Source organism: Alligator mississippiensis, chromosome 3 (assembly GCF_030867095.1).
Source record: "Alligator mississippiensis isolate rAllMis1 chromosome 3, rAllMis1, whole genome shotgun sequence".
In the NCBI taxonomy this organism is placed as follows: Eukaryota; Metazoa; Chordata; order Crocodylia; family Alligatoridae; genus Alligator; species Alligator mississippiensis.
In genome coordinates, this window is record NC_081826.1 from 124,047,015 (window position 1) to 124,066,237 (window position 19,223).

Here is a 19,223-nt window from a genome sequence, read left to right on the forward strand (position 1 = left end):
GCTGTAGAGGCCAGTGGTGCATAGTGGCACAAGGCTCTCTGCTGTTGTTTGGAGGGGGAAGGAAGAGCTGATTACAACCCTGTTAATCTGATTTCTTAACTTTTGATTAGCACAAAATAGTGCTTCCCCCTCAAAACCTTCCTTTCACGGTGGAGTGTTTTTTCTTAGGCTGAACAGAAATCGCTGTGGTCTCTCTGCTGTAAGTAGTGCATAACTTTTCCCTTTCCCAGAGTTGTGCGCTGAAGTTAAAACATTGCAGCAGTTCATGGAGCAAAATGGTTCTGCTCTGTCAGTGTAATAATTCTAGTGCAGAAACAGCTGATGGTCTGTGTCTCCTGCTCTGTGTAACATTTATGGTTTGCTACCTAAACACGATGTCATAGCTGACTGCTAGATGGGCCAATGCAGTAGGAGCGAGGCTAACAGTGCTGCAGATAGTTAGACAGAATGTAGTCGAAATTATGCTTTGCTCCCTGCCCCCCCCAGTATTGATGCCCCTTTTTGCATTTTTTTGACTGGAAGTGGCTAACTATGTACCCCAGAACATGTGCACTATTCCCATTGCATCGCATAATAGGTAAAAGGTTGGCAAATAGTGTGTTTTGAAAACATCTTGAGTGCTCCAGATGAGTTGTTCCATTTTGCGTGGCAAGTGTACGTTGTATGGTTGAGATGCATACTGGTGCTGTAATGTAATACATTCTGCTGCATGTGTACTTTTATGGCCTTTTTCAACTTTTTTTGAGAGTATAGGAGTGGAGAGTTGAGTCAGGATTTTTTTTACTTTGGAAAAATAGCTGATTGCTATGCAGAAAAATGGAGCTTAAAGAAATGGAAGGATGTTGTCCAGTTCAGCAAATGTGCAGACATTTTTATGCATCATCTGCACACTTGGTTCTATATAAAAAGTGGAGGAAGACACAGTTCTTAACTAAGGAGTTTGTGTCTAAGTGGTAAATCCTGAGTGCTCCTGCACATCTCAGTGTGTGTTTAACTGAATCTTGCACTTGAGCAAAGAATGAACAGATCCTAGGTTAAATGGTCTGAAGTCTGTGGCATGGGGGGGGGTGTCCCTTCTCTTGTTCAGTTTGGGCACAACTCAGTAACTGTACAGTGTAAATAGCTATCTACTTAACATATATATTTCTTGCTTAGGAAGAGCATTATCAGCAGGCTTTGAAGAAATGAGTTTCAAGTAGGTTTTTGAATGAAAAGAGGGTTCTTTGCAGGACGGAGACAGCAAAGACATTCTAAGCATGAAGTGTGTGGAAATAGAACTGGTCACAAGCTTGCACTTGACTCACTGCCACTCCATCTTTAACTCATCTCATTGTACTGCAGTATCGGAGCCCAGGAACAAAAAAACATGAAGCCCTTCAGCCCAGACTTTCATTGCTCCCACAGCAGAATGGATGAAAAGAAATTTCCACCTCTTGCCTGGCATTTCTTTGCCACTGCAATCTTAAGTATGTTTGTGATTTCTGTTTATATTGGGCAGGGGGTGTGTGTGAGATTCTATTATGTATGAAAATAATATATAGTAAGCTGTTCCCTTTCATACAAAGATGCCAATGAAGCATCTGCAAGTTGCATGTTCTTGCAGGGTGCTCATGAATCATGTTTACTGAGCTTTCCTAGTAAGCATTAAATGTTCAAAAGTTTCACAAGAGAGTTTTGAATCTGGATTTTTATCTCTTCTTCATTCGTATCAACTGTTTATCAGCCCCAGACTAAGGTGAGGGCTGGGTATATATTAGGATGCTGAATAGGTGGGCCATATTTTGCTGCGGATGGGCTAATGTGGATTGATGCCATTAGCCAAGGTTATCTCCTCGTTGACCTTGTAGCCAAGATTCAGCCTTGGTGGTTTGGTAATTGAGTACTTGTGCAAATGGAACATTTTTAAAGGGTTTGTGAAGGATCTTTTTGAGATTAAAAGAAGGTGTGGGGTGTTTTTTTTGGTGAGGCCCTATTTGATTGTTTCAGCTTGAACTTTGAGAGAGCACAGTTAGCACGAACCCACTTTACAGAAGTTCCCAAATGCAAAGAGATAGGAAAAAAACATTTGGAATAGACCTTGATTGTTGGAAGAAATAAAAGTTCTGTTATCTGCATTTTCCCCTGGATTTCTCATTAGCTACTACTGTTGCCACAGCTGCCTCCTCCCCTTTTTGTGAAGGAGTGGCTGTTTCACTAATTTCTTAGTTTATTTGTGCTTCATATATGTGATATTTATTTAGTTCAGTGACCTACCAGTGACTTGCAGAATATTGACTTACTAGTGTGGTGCTTTTTGAAAAGTTAGTTTGTATTGCCACTTTTCTCAAGAGCTCTGTCAAAGAAGAACTGTTTTCAGCCGGGGTGGGTTCCTGCAACCCTACGTGTACATGCATGGATTCTCTTTCTCCAGCCAGCATTTCCCATTTCCCTCTGGTCAGCTGCAAACTTTGATTCTTGGGGAAGCAGGGAGGGGCTTGAGGGGTTCGGGACACTGTGTGCCACTACAGTGTAATTCCAGGTAGGCCTCACGGGAGCACTGGATCCTTCTGCCACAACGAGTGTTATCAGGGAGGTTGAATCATTCTGAAATGAGTCCTTGCAGGCACGTGCTATCAGCTGCCATCGTTTGCTCAGTCACACTGCATGGAGACATGCATGCATGCCCTCTCTCTGCTTGGGGGTTGGTCACCATAGTTGTATCGTACAGGCTCAGGCTTTAGCTGCTTCAAGGAACAGGTAAAGTTAAAGAAGTCTCCAGATTGAGTTCCAAGTGTGGTGCAATTAGGAGGTCACTGGGCTGCAATCGACGAGTAACGTGCTACTGCTACCGCTGTGTAGTCCTAAGCTGTTCACTGACAGCTGCTGCTATGTGGTACGTGGTATTTGCTTGCTTCCTACCAACAGTTTTTCATAGCAGAACATGCTTTCCTCAGACGTAGTTAGTTCGCTTTATTGAACTGAAAGCAGTGTGCAAGGAGGAGCCTTTTGTTGGCTCTGCAGCAGTGTGCAGCATGTGGAAAGAGGTGGGGAAAAAAACAAGTTGATTTTTTTCTAAAAGCATCAAGCCCCTCCCGTAGCGAGGCAGGGCATAGTACGTCGAACTTAGAGACCTTTAAAGTACATGCTGAAATGGATGCTGGGAAGATACAGTACATTGCTTGGGCACAACTCCAAGGCTTCCAAGGCAAGTAATATTTAAACAAGCTGAACAGCCCCTTTAGGCAAGCAGCAGGAAATCCAGCACTCAGCTTTGTGTTGCTGCATGGTCAGCAGAAGATAAAAGCGTAGGCTGTTGCAGCTGGGGTTCCCTCCTATCACTGGATGGCAAACTGTTAAGGAAAGATAAAAGGACAGAGGAGAACAGGGTTGTCTTTTTTGAGAAGGACGCTTTCATATCTAAGCTGTTCAAGAACTTTGAAAGATACATATCAGGCCTGAATTTTTCCCTGCCCCTCTTTTTATTTACCTTGATGCAAGGCAGCAGCACCTCTGCTGAGGTCCGTGGAGTCGTGCTTGTGTAAAGCCAGCAAAAGGGAGAGAAGAATCGGGCCCTTTGTTTCATCATACTCAAAATGCTTAAATATGGCTGCATTAACTATGTGCATAGTCACTTCACAGCAAGCAACGCTTGAAACTAGTGGCCTTCTGAAACTCTTAAGCAGCTGCTACTGACTGGGATTTTTATTTTCAAATGCCACCAGGATCCAATCATCCATTCTCTTCCCCACTCTTCTATCTGAAGTTCATTCTTGATTGTAGGCTATGTAATAATTAGGAGAAGAGTTTAAGTGAATGGAACTAGTACTTCAAGTCATCTGATCTCTATTTACTGTATTTTTTTCCTCTCCTTTTCCTGCATCATCGTAGTGGTGGTGTCTTGGGAAAGAAAATGCTAAGAGCATTTGTTACCAATTTAGTAGCACGTACGTGCTCAAATCTGCAGCTTCTGAGCTCTGCATGTGCCATATGTGGGCAAAACGTAATGTTTGCTGGTTTCAGAAAAAGAGCAAATACAGCTTGGCTGTTCTTGAGATTAGCGTTTCTTTAATCTACTGTGATTTAGGCTTGCACAGCCCTTTTTGTTTTGTTAAGACAGTTAAGCAATTAGGCACCCCAGGGAGCACAGTTATCATGAACTAATCACTCCCCTGAGTGTACTAAGGTATAAAACACAGACACCACAGAGCCCTGTGACTACCCTCAGAGGCATAATAAGCCTCAGGATTCCCCCAACCTGGGGGAACTGTCTTACTGCTCTTTTAAAGTCCTTTCTGGTATTTTAGAAGTCACCTGTGTTTGGTTTTTGGGGGCCGTATGGGTGGATTTCATTTTTTCTCTCTCATTTTGGCTAGGCCTCTTGGAATATGTAGGTGGGGGTCTATCATTGTGTGCATTTTGTATCGGCAACAAAAAGCTCAGGTGACATCACCTCTCAGGGGTGTCCTCCGTGTGTGTGCAGATGCATGTAGTGTATATAGTTTACCTTCAATAAACGTAGTAAATTATACAGTGCCACTTCATAGTAGTCTGACACGGAGATCACTAGATACTGCTTTAGCTGGCAGTAAGTGACAGGTGATAGGTTTCTGAAAGCAAGAGAAAAATTACACTTTCTCGAAGTGAAATGAGTGGGGCCAGCTCAGCTCAGTGCTAAGTAGAGAAGTGTTACATGATCATTTGTGAAATTAGTAGCGTTATGCCACATCACTCTAAGTCACTTTTATTTGGAGTTGGTGGTTTTACTTTTTTCAGCAGCTTTTTCATTTTAGCTCATTCAGAGAGGTTGTTCTAATAGCAGTCCCTTGATTACAGTATGACATCTCCCCTGAAACTAACCGAAATATTATATATTGTGGGAGGCTGAGATCCGAATTGGAAGCTGAACTTATTTTTGGATCACTGTCTCCTGCCATTTCATCCTATGCTACTGTTTAATGTTGCAGAGTCAAAGTCCAGCTCAACCGTGGCGTTTTCACACTTAATGTATGCCCCTGAGAACCAGGAACAGAGGATGCAGTCTTCAAGTTCCAATGGTCTCTCAATAGAGGATAAATACAATAAAAGCTTTCATAGTTGTGACCTATTCTGCAAACCACTGCTGAACTTTTCTCAGCTCACTTGAATGTTCTCTAGGTCTGATTTTTTTTTTCCACCCTCCCATGCTGATGTAGGTTATGAGTGGCCCCACTGAAGTTGGTGGAATTACACTGTAATAATATATACTGGCTCAAAATTGGAGAGCCAGACCACCTGTTCAAGAATTACAAATGACTTTATCTTAAAATTAGAGAAGGGTGCATGTGTCTGCGTGAGAGTGAGGAGGGGAGAGAGAGGACACACAGGGACATTGTTCATCATAGCAAGTTTAAATTGTGGTATCATGGTCAGCATCTGTAAAATAACAACTGTAACATTGCTATCTTATATGTACGTCTATAAAAATGACAATTAGCTGACTCACTATTTTATATCTTACATTTTATATATGTATATACCTGTTGTGCTTGCATCTCCTAAAATCAGGTCTGCTGGAAATGTAATTTTTTATTAGGCCTAAAACAGGTTTTGTTTGGCTGTTCAATTTGTCTCTGAGAGAGCAGGGAAAAAGAAGCGAGTAGCCCTCTTCATAAATGGATTGTAGAAAGAGTTGTCTGTATCCTCCATTTGCTGCTAATGTGTGAGGTAGTAGCAGAGGAATTTTTTGGAAGGGGAAGAAGATGGTTTTGGACCAGCAGCCGGCATTTCTGGCTGGAAAGCGAGCTGCATGAAACTTCAGTCACTCACCAAAGAAACCTGTTCATCATTTTTTTGTTTTTTTTTTTTTTCCCAGCGTTCTTAAAATAAACTTCCTGCAATTCATTGCAGTGTGCAGATATATCGCAGGTGTCCAGGCTCTTCTGTACCCAGAGCCACACATGTTGAAGACTATACCTAAATTTCTGTGTCAGAGAAAAACATTGCAGATGTCCTAATTTTTGTGCTAGAGGTGTGGCTTGTGGAAGCTGCAGGTTGCATCTTGCCACCTTGAGCCAAACAGCTGGAGCATTACATGGTAGGAAATGGAGCCTGTGCATATTGAACCTTCAGCAGAGAGAATGAGTAGGGCAGTCGTAGTCTGCACGGGTTTATAAGCACCTTTCAGTCCAGATAGCTGTGGTTGACAGATTCCTTTACTGATGCATCCATATATCTCTTAAGTTCTCAGGGCCAGACTCCTTTGTGATACAAATGGTCAGAATCCTTCTGAGTTCAGTGTTTGCTCCGCCAAGGTAGACAAGAGATTATGGTCCTAGCAGCCAAGTAGCTCTTAAGACTACTCCAAACAGACAGTTTCAAAGGTCAGCAAGCCTTTTCCTGCTGAGTTTCCAGCACTGGGGAACAGCAGTGTCTGTCAAGCCTCTGTCCAGGCCTCTCTAGCTGTTTTTTGGTTTTTTGTGTTTTTTTGGGGGGGAGGGGAGGGTTGTCATCCTATACAATCCTTACACATGGCTTATAGTGCTTTGGCTCCATGCTGACCTTCATAGATTCCTCACTGGGTTTATTAGTGTAGGCCTCTGTACTTTGAAAAATCCCTTTTAGAAAAATGTCTGTGGGTCTTGTAAAGTCTGTTAGACCGAAAGAAATACAAGGAACTTAGAAGTTCACAAGATCTGCTTGGTTTTGTTTTGTCTCCTTTCCCCATCCTCAAGCTGAAGATGCCTTGGAAAACATGTCCCAAGCTCCTCTGACAGGGGAGCTTCTGATTTCTAGAAGCTGAAAATTGACATCTAGGCTTCCTTTCTATGAAAACTAGCCCTGTATATGCTGCTTTTTTCATCGTTTAGTCACTAGGAACCTTGATGAACCCTGTACGTCAGGTCGCTTGAGGGTTCATGCAGAAACCGATTGCTCCTAATCCACTTAAACGGTCTTGTTTCATTTCGTTGTAATCATGAAAATGAGTAAGATTACAAAACAATTTGTTTTTAAAAAGTAAAGAGGAGCAATAGTGAAGTGCATTGTTAAGAGAAGTCTTGCATCTGAGGTTCTCAAAACTTTAAAAGCAATAGTTTGGAAAGTTTAGTAGCCTGTTGACTTATATATACATTTAGAAGTAAATTATCCTGTTTAGAATAGAAAACCAAATTTAAACATTTCAGAATGAAGACTCCACAAACAACCTTAAACTTGCCTATCTAAAAGATTATGTTAATCTGTCTACTAATAATACAACTGTTTTGGTGCTGTGAAATACTTCTAATGAAAATATACATCTTATACATGGGCTGATTCTTTACCCTTTTTGCAGAAGTTATAAACCTCAGTTTGAGTCCCTGTGGTACTCTTGGTGTCTGTGACATATGCATGTTGAGGATAAAAGTGCACGTTTGCACGTGTGCATGTGCACACGGATAAAAGTGTGCGTGTTTGCACGTGTGCGTGTGCACTCATCAATGCACAGGCACAGGGTAAAATTACACAGCTGGCCAGCATCTCTGGAGTGGGGATTAAAACCAGAAGATGGGGAATGATTAACATGCACTGTGATATTGAATGTTAATGGAAAAGGTGTCTGGGGCATATTTGTATTTCATTTTGAGAAGGGAATATAAGAGGGTGATGCCTGAGAAACCTGTTTGGAGAAGGAAATGCAAAACTGTAGAATGGGATGGTTGAGTCGAGTAGTGTCAGGCCTCAATCCTATATGTATTTTCAAGTTACATAGGCTGGAGAAGGATGAAAGGGTTGGTGGCTCAGCAGTTAACCAGAGACAGTGATAGTCCATATCAAGTTTTATAGATGAATAAGGGGACACCAGAGTGGAAAAAAAACATATCTTTGGGCTGAGTTTGAGGGGGTCAGTTGTAAAACCCTGACTCCTTTGTAGCAGTTTCGCTTTCTTTTTTGGGAGATTTAAAAAAGAATTAAACTTTATTCTTTAACTAAGATGTCCTAATTAATTTTTTTTACTGTGGAGTGGTGTGTGTATGTGTGCGCGTGCACACGCTTTTATGAATGGTAACCTTTTAATGGTCTTAATTGAGATTTTATCTGGAATACATGATGGGATAGTTCTCATGCTCAGCCAGAAGCAGAAGACAGGAAGATGATGATGTTAACAAGATGGGGGAGAAAAGAGGGTGTTTGTTTAGAAAAAGCCTTGTTACTAATGTCTGTGAAGCAAAGAAACCCTGCTGATAATACAGATGAAAATAAGAGGGTCTGTCTTTCCTGACTTGAGAGGAATGGTGCTTTGTAATAAATGGCTGCCATGTGGCAGCTGTCTTCCAGTTTTCTGAGTCTGGCAGTAGTTAATCCTGTCAGCAAGTCGTGCTCCCTGGAAAAGAGCAGCAAGAATTGCTGCTAACTCTTAAGTAATTTAGTGTGAGGAGGGTGGATATGTCTGAGAGTATGTGTGTGTAAATTAAATGGACCTCTCTCCCCTTAAAATGAATCTGGTAAATTTGTAAAGAGTAGCCCTGGAAGGGGGATATTGACTATGTTAGCTTAGAAATAAAATTTTAGGAATATTATACTTTAGACTGTACTAAGGATTTTCATTAAAAAATAAAGGAAACAATTCCATTGTGTATGTTCCAAGAGGTGTAAAACAGTTGCTATAGTAAAAAGATTTTTCTCCACTGTTGAATCGACATCCCCCAAACATTCAGAAATCGTGAGCCCTTGAAATAACAACTAGTTTAAACAGCTTGAGATTGGAGGAGCCGTCTGTCCCCTCATAAGCTAGGGTTCTTTCTTTTGGCTTTTTTTGAACATGTAGGGTTCACCTTTTCTAATGTTTCTTTCCAACTCTGCAGGTTAGAAACGTCTTTTTAAGCAAAAGTCAAGATTACCAAGTGGTAACAAAACTTGTAATTTTAAAATCCTGAGAGTTGATAGCACAGCCACCCTGAAATGATTGTTTTTTAAATGATTATTATTATTCCTGTATTTTCTATCCTAGTGTCTAAAGTCACGCATAGTTTTTACTGATTCATCTTGTATGTGGCAAGTACTTTGGGCTGCTCCCGTGTACGGTGTTCCAGTGTGAGAGCCCTGAGATTGGCACTGTGCATGTGCTTCGGGGCAGAGGTGCTTCACTACCTGCGTTGAAAGGTTTGTGGGGGTACTCTGCCAAAATGTGCATTGCTGAACCTGTCCCATTTGGGGACAAAATTTGATCAGCATAGTGACACAGGAATAGTTTCACAGGCATGATGAGCATGCCCTTTCCTAGTTTAGTTTATTTAATTCCAAAGCTACTTTTACCAATAATTTTTTCCCCTGTAGATAAATTTCTCTATCTCTATCTCTGTTTTGGGTTCTGGCAAAGGATCTCTCAGGAGTGACAGTGGATCTTCACCTCAGCTCCCCCAAAAGATGCATTGCAGGAGCTTCACTGCTGCTGCCTCTGCACAGTTCACACAGATCATCCTGCTTTTTTTTCTAATCGCTTCCCTGCCTATCATTGTTGAAGCAGACACAGCTCTGGCTATGGAAAAAGAAGCCAATATAAGAGTTTGCTCACGAACTACCTTCTTACCAAGATTTGAATGTTTAAACCCCGCTTTTTAAAGTCTGGGGGAAGCTGCCCTCTAGCTGCCCTGAAGCTGCTCTTAAACTGAAAAGCCATGGCTGATTACATTTCTGCTCATCTGATCCATCAGTTGGGACTGACGGGCCCTTTCCTCCTGACTAACAGGTGCAAAGACCAATTGCCAGTGAGCAATCTGACATCAGTTTGTGGCTTTCCTTCATCTCGGCATTCTTGTTCCTCCTCCTGTTTCCACGATGCTGTAATAAGAAAACAACCAGACCAATTGTCTTACGACAATTCATTGCAGTGGATGCCTCGGCATCTGCATGACCAATTGATAAGGCACAAAAATCCCCATTTTTTTCAATTTGCATCAGAAACCAGTGAGCACAGGCTCCAGCTACAAGGCTTGAGCACAGATGCTTGTTCTCGGTCCACCTTAAAAGGGCAAGACATCCCTAGCCATATCATCTGGGATTTGAGCCTCTCTGTTACCATTATCCAGCCAAGCTTTTAGTCCTGCTCAGTAGCCCTTGTAGCTTTGCTTCACTGTGCATTTTTAGAATCCAGGAGCATTTTGTCTTGGATTCAAAGTTTGTTTGGTTTTCATTTCCCCCAGTCCCTGTGCTCACCAGAAGATTTCCTCCTTTTTCTTCATCTGTTTTGTCCTCCCAGCTCTTGGATGTGTGGGATCCCCACATGCCAGAGCACAGAGCTTGGCCAGCCTTGGACCTCCATTTGCCAGAGCACAGAGCCTCGACGGCCTTTCCTTTTAGAGTAGCCAACATCTCAACATACACCATTGGTTTTTCTCCCTGAGGGTTTAAAGATTATTCGTATTAATGATTTGGTTGCATTATGGCTCTTCCTCTGTGTGGTTGTGTATGTGACCATATTGTTTGTCTTTAAAACTTAAAAAAAACCCCAAATTACAAACCTCTTGATCAGCATAGTTTCCCATTTTACGTTCTCATCCTCTTTCCTGGCTAAGGCAGGGATACAAAATGATAGTTTGATACTTGAGACCTAACTTACCGGAGCAGCGCCAGTCTGGGCTCGCCTGTGCCTCTTTACCTCCCCTTCTGTCCCTCCAGAGGTAGGGCTACCTCTAGCTTCTCACTGATGCTCAGCGGGGGAAAGGAGACCTAGGGCTACAAAAGGGAAAGCATGTCCTTATTTATTAGCTCCTTCCTTAGCCTCTTCTGCCCACACAAGGTTCCACACTCCTTGCCTGCTATTTTTGGATCTTCACCCCAGCACGAATGGAAATGAGCTTTGGTTTTTCTCTTCCTCTTGCCCCAAAGCTGGCTGCTTGAGGGAGTCGGCAGAGAAATTTAAGCATCTCAGCCTAAGAAACAGAGCTCTGTTAGTGCCTTGTGCTGCTCTCAAGAGAATTGTCCCAGACTCCCATAGTCTCCTTCATCTTTGTCCAAAGTCTCCTCCTTGCCCAGTGGGCTTGGAGCCAGTACTGGCTAAAGAGCAGAATCATCATGTTCAAGACTGGGAAAGGCTTGTCAGTCTGGTGAAAGATGCTGTGTGACGTCTCGAGGACCTCTGTATTATTGCAGCCAATGCCAGCCTGGGGGAAGGCGAAGGGACTCTCATGGATTGCCACTTCGTCTAAGGCAAACAAACCAGAATTGAAGCCAAGAAACACATCAACTTCCTGGAACACTAAGCCATCCACACAGCTGCCTTAGCTCTCTGAACACATGCAAAGCAGTTCTTATAAGGGCAGACAGTATTGCTTTTGTGTTTGCCTTTAACAAGTAGCAAGGGAATACAGGAATAGACGCACTGGATTACACCAAAGGTTCATCTAATCTGGTGCCCTCCTTTCATGGCTGTCAGCCCCTTATGCTTTGGAGGAAGACAGTCCTTTCCCCCACCTACATTTATAACTCTGTCTTGCTGCTGCCTAAGGGGTTCCAGGGAATGATAGAGAATTCCTCCTTCGCTTCAGTGGGCGTTTGGTTTATTGCTTACACGTTCTTCCTGATAGCATTTGTTTTTAGTATTGTATAGGTAGAAATGCTGCTTATAGCCCTAAAATTCTCCAGACAACTTTCAAATCCCAGGCTCCTCTCTGCTTGAACGAGTTCTTCAAGCAGCTGAAACAGGGAGAACTGTTTCTTCTCAACCCTGTCCCAGGAAATGAGCTAAACCACAAAGCTGATTGAACTGTAATGCAAGCCTGAGGGGTGGTTTCCCCTGAGCAAGTTTTGGTGTCACCTGTTTAGCAATGAGGTACTCTGTATATGGGTGTGGCTGCCACTGGAGGGAGTAAGAAAGTCATGGGAGAACTCTTCAGCAAGTCCCCATACTCAGTGTTGCCAGCTCTCGTGATTTTTGGCGTTCTCAAAGTCTACGCTTCAGGAATGTGAAAAACATAGCTCTTTCTTTTCTATATTTTTGTATACATATATAAAAGACAGAGCTACGTTTTTCACATTCCCAAAGTGCAAACTTTAAGAACAACGCCAAAAATCACGAGAGTTGGCAATACTGCGTACATTCTGGATATAGGCTGCTCAGTAGTGGTTGTTTCTCGGCATCTGACTGCCTGGTGTCTTGTACCTTGTAGCCAGAATGTCAATGGGAGGGCTTCACAGAGACTTGGTGTGGGTGCATAACCCTGTGAGGTTCAAGGCAATGGAAGGTCAGGCTTGTACCACCCAACTTTGTGTTTTAATTCTCAGTAATTTTTACAGTAGGTCAGGTTCTCTATTCTTGTCTCAGAAAGTCATGAGTTCTTCATGGGATGCAGTTCTCTCCCACAAGATGCACATTTACCAGATCATAAAATAAGTAAGAATTGATGCAATATTAAGTTTTAATAAATGAAGCTGAAAAGGCAAGAAAGAGGCCAAATTCAGTAATGCTGTGGCTGTTCTGCATCTCTTCAGCAGCAAGAAACAGCTGGACTAGAGTGGTGAATCTTACCCAAGAAATTCACAAGTTAAGCGGCCTGGTTCAGTAGGGCATTGTAATGTTATACCAGTGTCACTCTGCTAACTTCAGTGCAGTTGCTGTAGTACAATACTGACAGGGCATGATAGTGAATCAGAGGCATGATTTCTTTAGCATTATTAATTTGAATACTTTGCAAGTCCTGTATATTTTATGGCACACCTGGATTTGGTCATCCGAGCTAAGGGGCAGGAATGAGAATTGAGTAGAAAGGTTTCGGGTGGGAGGTAATTTTGGTAGTTCTTTTTATTTAGAAGTAAAAGTAGAAACCATTACAGCTGCATAGGAATATGCTGTGTATATACCAAGTACTGTATTGCTATTAGAGCCTAACATATAATAAAATGAAAGGTTCCTAAGACAGGCTAGTCTTTTTTCCTGTAGTTGGAGGATAGCCTTAAAGATGTATTTTTCTGTTTTTTTATGAGTTTAGAGCTATAGTTTTCCATTTCATCCCTCCCCTGGAAAATTCTGCCATTCTTTATTGCCATTCAGGCATTGAGGGTACATTTCTCGGTGTCTTTTTCACTTGGTAAGTAGAAGAAAGTGCCACCAGCTTAATGTCCCATTCTGCTGTCTTACCTTTCTTTCTTTTTCTTTTTTTTTCTATTTTTTTTTTCTTTTTCCTTTTTTTGTAGGCTGCTCTATTTTGATGCTTCAGCAGTGGTGACAGTGAGGTGACACTGCCAGTTACCTTCTCTGAAGTTGGGGTCCTCCAGCACCTATACTTCAGTGTCAGGGACAGACTTGGTACTAAAGAGGTTAGTTGGAAAGTTGGAAAACTATTTTTTGTCCCCTCAGTTCCTCTTTGCTTGAGATGATGGCTTTGAATAGCATCACCCATTCTTCTTCCCACCCAGCGCGTTTCCACCCTCTTTTCTCTCCAGGGGCTTTGATGCAAACTCTCATTACATCTAAAGCCATGTTTTTGAAGTGACCAAGTAACACAGAAGATGGCTTGGAGAAACTGTTTCCCTTTTATTCTCTGTCGGTGCAATTCAGCCCCGGGCAGAAGTTATGTACGTAGCCTTCAGATTAGGATTTAAGCATATCTTTAGTGGTGAATAGGTCTTGGACAATAATACACAGGTGTGAGTTGTATCTGTGTTTTTTAGGAGCACCTGAAAAGAAGCTGTTGTGGACCTTTTTGTTCCAGATGAGACATCTGCCTGCAGATTCTTGCCTGAGTTTTAATATTATACATTCTGTGTGGGCTTTGTTATCATTTAATTGTTTTCACTTGGATTTCTTATCAGATCACTAGAAAATCATGGTGGGGGGGGAACCCAGATGATTATGGCAGGATAGAAACTAAAAGTAGGTAGGGACAAGGTTGCTTTTTTTAGGTCTGGAAAGGAAAAGCGATGTGAACAGTTTTGTATGTGTGTGTTTTTAAACAGTTATCCCTTCCTCTCCAAAAAGAGTAGCTGTGATATATAACATAGCATGCTTACTGAAACCAAGAAAAGGGGTTTTTTTGGGGTTTTTTTTTCTGATTCCTGGCCCAATTAATGCATGGCTTGTCCTTCAACATGAATGTGGATTTCTTTTTAAGGCAGAACAATGAGCAGCTTTGTACTGTACCTCAGGTTTTCCCCCTCCTTGCCTGTGCTGTGTGCATTGTGTGTTTCTTCCTATCTATTCCAAAGGGAAAGCTCATGGGGAAGACAGTAGAAAAAACTGGAGTAAAAACTTGTAAGAGCTCCAGAAGGGTTGGGGCACACGTTATGTTTCTTTAACAGCCTCTCTGGTGAGTCAGATGACTGTGACTATGAAGAAGCATTGTTTCTTCCTCCTTCTCATGGCCTTCCCCCTTCAAAGTTGTAACCAGGGTTTTCCTTTTCCTGTATTTTTTTAGTACTTTTCAGTCTAATGAGAAGAAGATGCTGTAACCATCCAAACCTGTCTCTTTAAAAAAAACAAAAAACAATATGAGTGAGAAGTAAATGTTGATAGGCTCTGCTTCAGCATACTGTGGAGTCGCGTTTTATCCCAAAGGAGGAAATAGATCTAGCAAATGTTTTCCTGTTCAGACTAAATGGGAAGCAACAAGTTTTGCATGTTTTTTGTTTTTTTTTTTGCCTCCTCAATGCCTCTCCCATTAACTGGCTATCGATTGCTTCAGGTCTGTTTTTTGTCACAAGCAGACACTGGAGGCCAGTAGCTTTTGGGGATCCTGCAGGACCACAGCTCATTCCCTGCCCATCAAATTCCACCAACAGTATATCACAGCCCCTGTCGGATTGCACGGCTCTACCAACAGCATGCTTTCAGCAGCAGCGCCAGGAGAAAGGGGCCAGTATTTGCTTGGAGCCTGTAATCATAAGGCAGGCCCTGTACTGTGCGCCTGTTGATATGATCACTCCTCCACTCCACAGAAAGTTCAAAGTAATCCAGATGTTAATATAGCCCTTAGGGTGTGGTACCTCTCAGGCTGAGCTTCCTCTGCACTAAGGACCCTCTTTGGGATGAGGGGAGGGATTGCCAGAAACAGATGTAAGCAAAGGAGTCTGTGGGAGCTAAGAAAAATGGCAAGTCCCATAACTAAGCCAGAGACAGAACTTCCATTCCAGTTGCTACCTTTCTTCAGTAGATCCCCTGAGATCCAGAGATTCAGAGCCAAACCCTCTGCTTTCTACGTGGAGGAGGGACTTTCTCCACTCCTCAGGGTTGCATAGCATTCTTCAAGAGAAATCTCTCAGGATCTTCCTGCCTCAAGGCTCCCAGCCACGCTTCCCCACCATACCACAGAAAGGAGTGATTTGGCCCAGTATAATAATTATTGTTGCTATATTCCATTGCAAATAAAGTTGTTCTTTCAGGAAAAGCGCATGCTGTTTCATGCAGTTGTCTTTATTTCAGCAGTGTTATTTTATTTTTTTTATTTCCCACCATAGTGCTGGAATACATCTTGGTATGCAGCAGTAATACAATGATATAGTTTGAAGAATGAAAAACTATTGGCAAGCTAGGAATTTTTTTAAGGTACAAAAATTGTTGTCTTCCTTTAAAAACATGAGAAGTCAGCACCCACCCATCTTGTTTGAATTGGCAGAGAATTGTATTTTAGTGTTAAAACAGCTATTTGTACTCAGAAGTTGTAAAAGGCTGTCGTTCATAGTGCATTCATTCTTCCTGAAGGAAGGATACCATGCAAGCTGTCAGTGACACTGCAAAACTGGAAGATGAATTTTTCAGGCTAACATTTGCACGTCTACTCCTTTTTCCTTGCTGGAAAGGAAGTTCTACGCTAGCACTAAAGACTGTGCTAAAAATGCAGAGGTTGTTTCTCTGAACAGATCCTCAACAGTATTTGAAATTACTGTGGACCACACCCTGCTTTGGCAGTTATATAAAATAGATTCACTTTTTTCTCTGTTTCAGGAAGTTTCCAATAATATAATTGATAACTGAGACACTGGTTATTGGTTGAAAAAATCAGGAACACCTCAGCTTAGAATGAAAGATGCTTAAATAAGTGTCTTACTTTATTCCTTTTTGTGTTTTCTTTAAAGAAACAAAATACTTTTAAATATTTTCCCCCATTTTTTTCCCTGAGAAAAAATAAGTAAAGGATGCTGTTAAGTAACTAGGAAGAGACTTGGGCCAGTCTCAAAAACGTTAAGAGTAATGTCATCTTAACTTTTAATTGTAAATGCCATAAAAACACTTCTGTGGTGTTCTAAAACAAGAGAGCCTTTTCCCCCTGCTGTTTAGAAAAAGATAAAAGAGTACCATTTGTACGGGCTAATATAGATTTGACTGAGATTAAAGCAGATGAAATCTACTTGGAGAGTTGTGCAAAATGAGCAGGTAATAAATTCAATACTGCTAGAAAAGTTCTGCTTGATCAGTAAGATGCTGAGCATCTGCAGCCCTTATTGCACTTAGTGGCTGCTTGAATACTCAGGTCGTTACTGATCAGGCCCCTGTCAATAAGGAGCATCAGATCGTTTTAATGGAAGGCTGTTAAAATGGTTAGAAATTGTATGCAAACTCATTCAAGACCAGGTAACAAATAATTTTAAAAGCCCAGATTAGGGAGGCAGTCTAGTGTCTATAGACCAGGGGTGGCCAGCCTGTAGCATATGTGCCACAAGTAGCACGGGAAGCCTCTGTGTGGCACATAACAGATTGGGGAGGGGACAGGCTGCATAGTGGCAGATAGGACAAGAAGCACAAAGCAAAGCAGAAAATTAGGCAGGGAGACAGGGCTAGGAGTAGACAGCTGAGCAGCCAGGGGAAGAGGATCAGTGGCATTTTGGAGGGTGACAGGATAATTAGTGGCATGCCTATCAAACGGATTTGCCCCCACTCTTATACACCATGAACACTAAACCTAGGGCCCTCTAGGGCAGTAGTGCTCAACCAAGGTGGTGTGAAATCCTTTTAAGGGTGCTGTGGGATACTGCACAATATTAGCCTTGTTAGTTATGCAAACATATATGTGAGGTTCACCCAGTAGAGATTTCAAATAAGAATTTATAGTGTCAAAAACCATTCAGATTTGCTTCAGTCTTTCTGAGTTCTTTGCAGAAGAATTGCTGTATCATTTTTCTCCAGTCAAAAAAGCAAGTGAAAGCTAAGAGCTGCTATTTCCTGAGGGCTGCCTGGAGTGTAAAGGGGGGTACCCTGAGTCTTAAAAAAGTTGAGAACCAGTACTTTGGGGTTTGCATACACTATGGAGTCTCTACCATGAAGCTATGCCAGCCTACTTATGTTAGTGCAGCACCCTAGTAAAGATACCGCATATGCTGACAGAAAGGTTTTTCAACTGATGTAGCTGCACCACCTCCCCAAACAACATGCACTAAGCTTACAAAGGCCCCTTCTATTAGTAGGGTTTTGTCCATGCTTGGGTCAAGCCAGCATAGCTACACAGACTAAGGGAGTATGATATATTTACATCACAACCCACACTGCTACTCGGGCAAAACTTTGTATTGCAGACCAGGCCCAGGTTTTCCGTCACTGTTACTAGTCGAGTCCTAATTTGGGAAGGTGTGTATGTCCCTGTGCAAATTTTAAGCAAGTGAGGAGTCAAACCTGTAGATATTGATTCTGTTTTAGTGATTAGGATAATCTATGGCATAAAGAACTACTCAGTGGGCTCATCTACATGTGTGCTTTAATGTGCAGCTTTATTTTACTGTGCATTAGAGCATCACAGCAAAAACCGTGCTAATACACAGTAAAATTAGGCTACTGTGCATTTAAGCGTCACAAAAAGCATGCATTTTTGCTCTTGTGCTTTAGGGCAGCCTAATGTGCATTTTAGTACCTCACGTTAGTGGTACTAAATTTAACGAGTAGCAAAAGCGCATTAATGAACACCTAGACACACCCACTGAGTTATGATGGTAGAAAGTCCTCCCCAACCCCTTACTCACATGTCTTTTCTGTGACTTGTATTCATCCACCTGCAAAGCGAGTATATAACTAGGTTATAGTAATAGTTCACTAACATTTGCCTAGTGCTGTGAGATCCTAGGGGAAAACATGCTATGTAAATGCAAATGTGTAAGTTCCCGTTTACTGTCAAGAGGATAAGTACAGTAAGATGTGCACATTCTTTTACAAGAAAAATTCTATTTAGTTTAACTCTAATTTGGGGCCTTTGCCTAAACAAGGAAGAAACATTTTAGGATGCTGTTCAGGGTCTGCTGACGGACACCATTTTGAAAAGAGAGGTGACAGAGCTTGTAAAATACATATTATTTTTCAATAGTGAAGTAACAGCTATTTTTCTTTCTAAAGTTACGATAGTCCAGCTCTCCATTTTAAAACTGTAATTATATTTTGCAATATTGCTTGCTGAAAAATACCTTCCCTTGGGCATCACTGTTTTTTGGTTGTTTCCTTTGGAGCGTCAGCTGCTTTCATATCCTCTAAAATGCCATCAAAAACTACTTATTGAATGACTTATTCTCCAGCTGCAGTTTACTTTTATATATCACTCCAATATCATAACTATCCCTTTCTCCTTTTCTTCTTTTTTTACGTTATTTGCATCTTGGAGATAAATTAAGGGCATGATGTACGTTTTGCTTCCTAACACTGCTTTGTTTCCTCTGTGTTCTTTTCTCATCCATGTTTTCTTCACACAGTACTAGAGGGTGCTGTTGAGGAAGAGGCTGAGGATCCAGACTCTGTTACTAAGCATACTACACTAAGTGAGGAGAGCAGCAAGCAAGAAGATAACGTTGTTGTGCAGCAGTCAGGGGGGGAAAATGAAGGTATGTGTTTAACTAGGATGGAGTGCCTCATTAATTTAAAGCTTCAGCAAGGCTTACAGAGAAATTCTTCCCCACTCTCAGTCACTTATGTATATGAATATAAAATATCTTGAACAGAAGCACAAGTGCATAAACAGTCTCCCACCACTACAGGGCTTCAAAACTAGAGCTTTTTCTTGGCTCCTGCTAACTTGGCACCACTTTATTTATCCTCATAAAACACCTGTTTCTAATGCTCAAACTGTTTGTCTTCCAAAAACAGTATTCAGCAAAGGATTGAGTGCACAGGGGCAAACATGTCCCTTCATGTTCACCCCCATGTTCTTATTTCCCATGTGTTCCCTTTTATACACCCCATCAAATCTTATGTTCCGCTGTGTATCCATTGAATGAGTCGGGTTTTGAAAATTCATAGTTTTAAAACATGCTGTTCTGGTATTTCTGAAGCAGATGATGACCAGTGTTAGAGATGAGTACCGTAAGTAGTTGGGCTGCAAGCT

At 41.8% G+C, this 19,223-nt stretch overlaps 1 protein-coding gene across 4 annotated transcripts in view; it reads left to right on the forward strand.

Annotated features, from left to right (window-relative positions):
* Positions 1–19,223, forward strand: part of RREB1 (ras responsive element binding protein 1) — a 144,165-nt gene that overhangs the window by 44,423 nt on the left and 80,519 nt on the right. For all 4 annotated transcript variants that reach the window (XM_059724367.1, XM_014606967.3, XM_019490460.2 and 1 more), the window contains one exon: positions 18,595–18,723. In XM_059724367.1, coding sequence (XP_059580350.1) covers positions 18,595–18,723 — 129 coding nt within the window. The remainder of the gene's footprint in view (positions 1–18,594; positions 18,724–19,223) is intronic.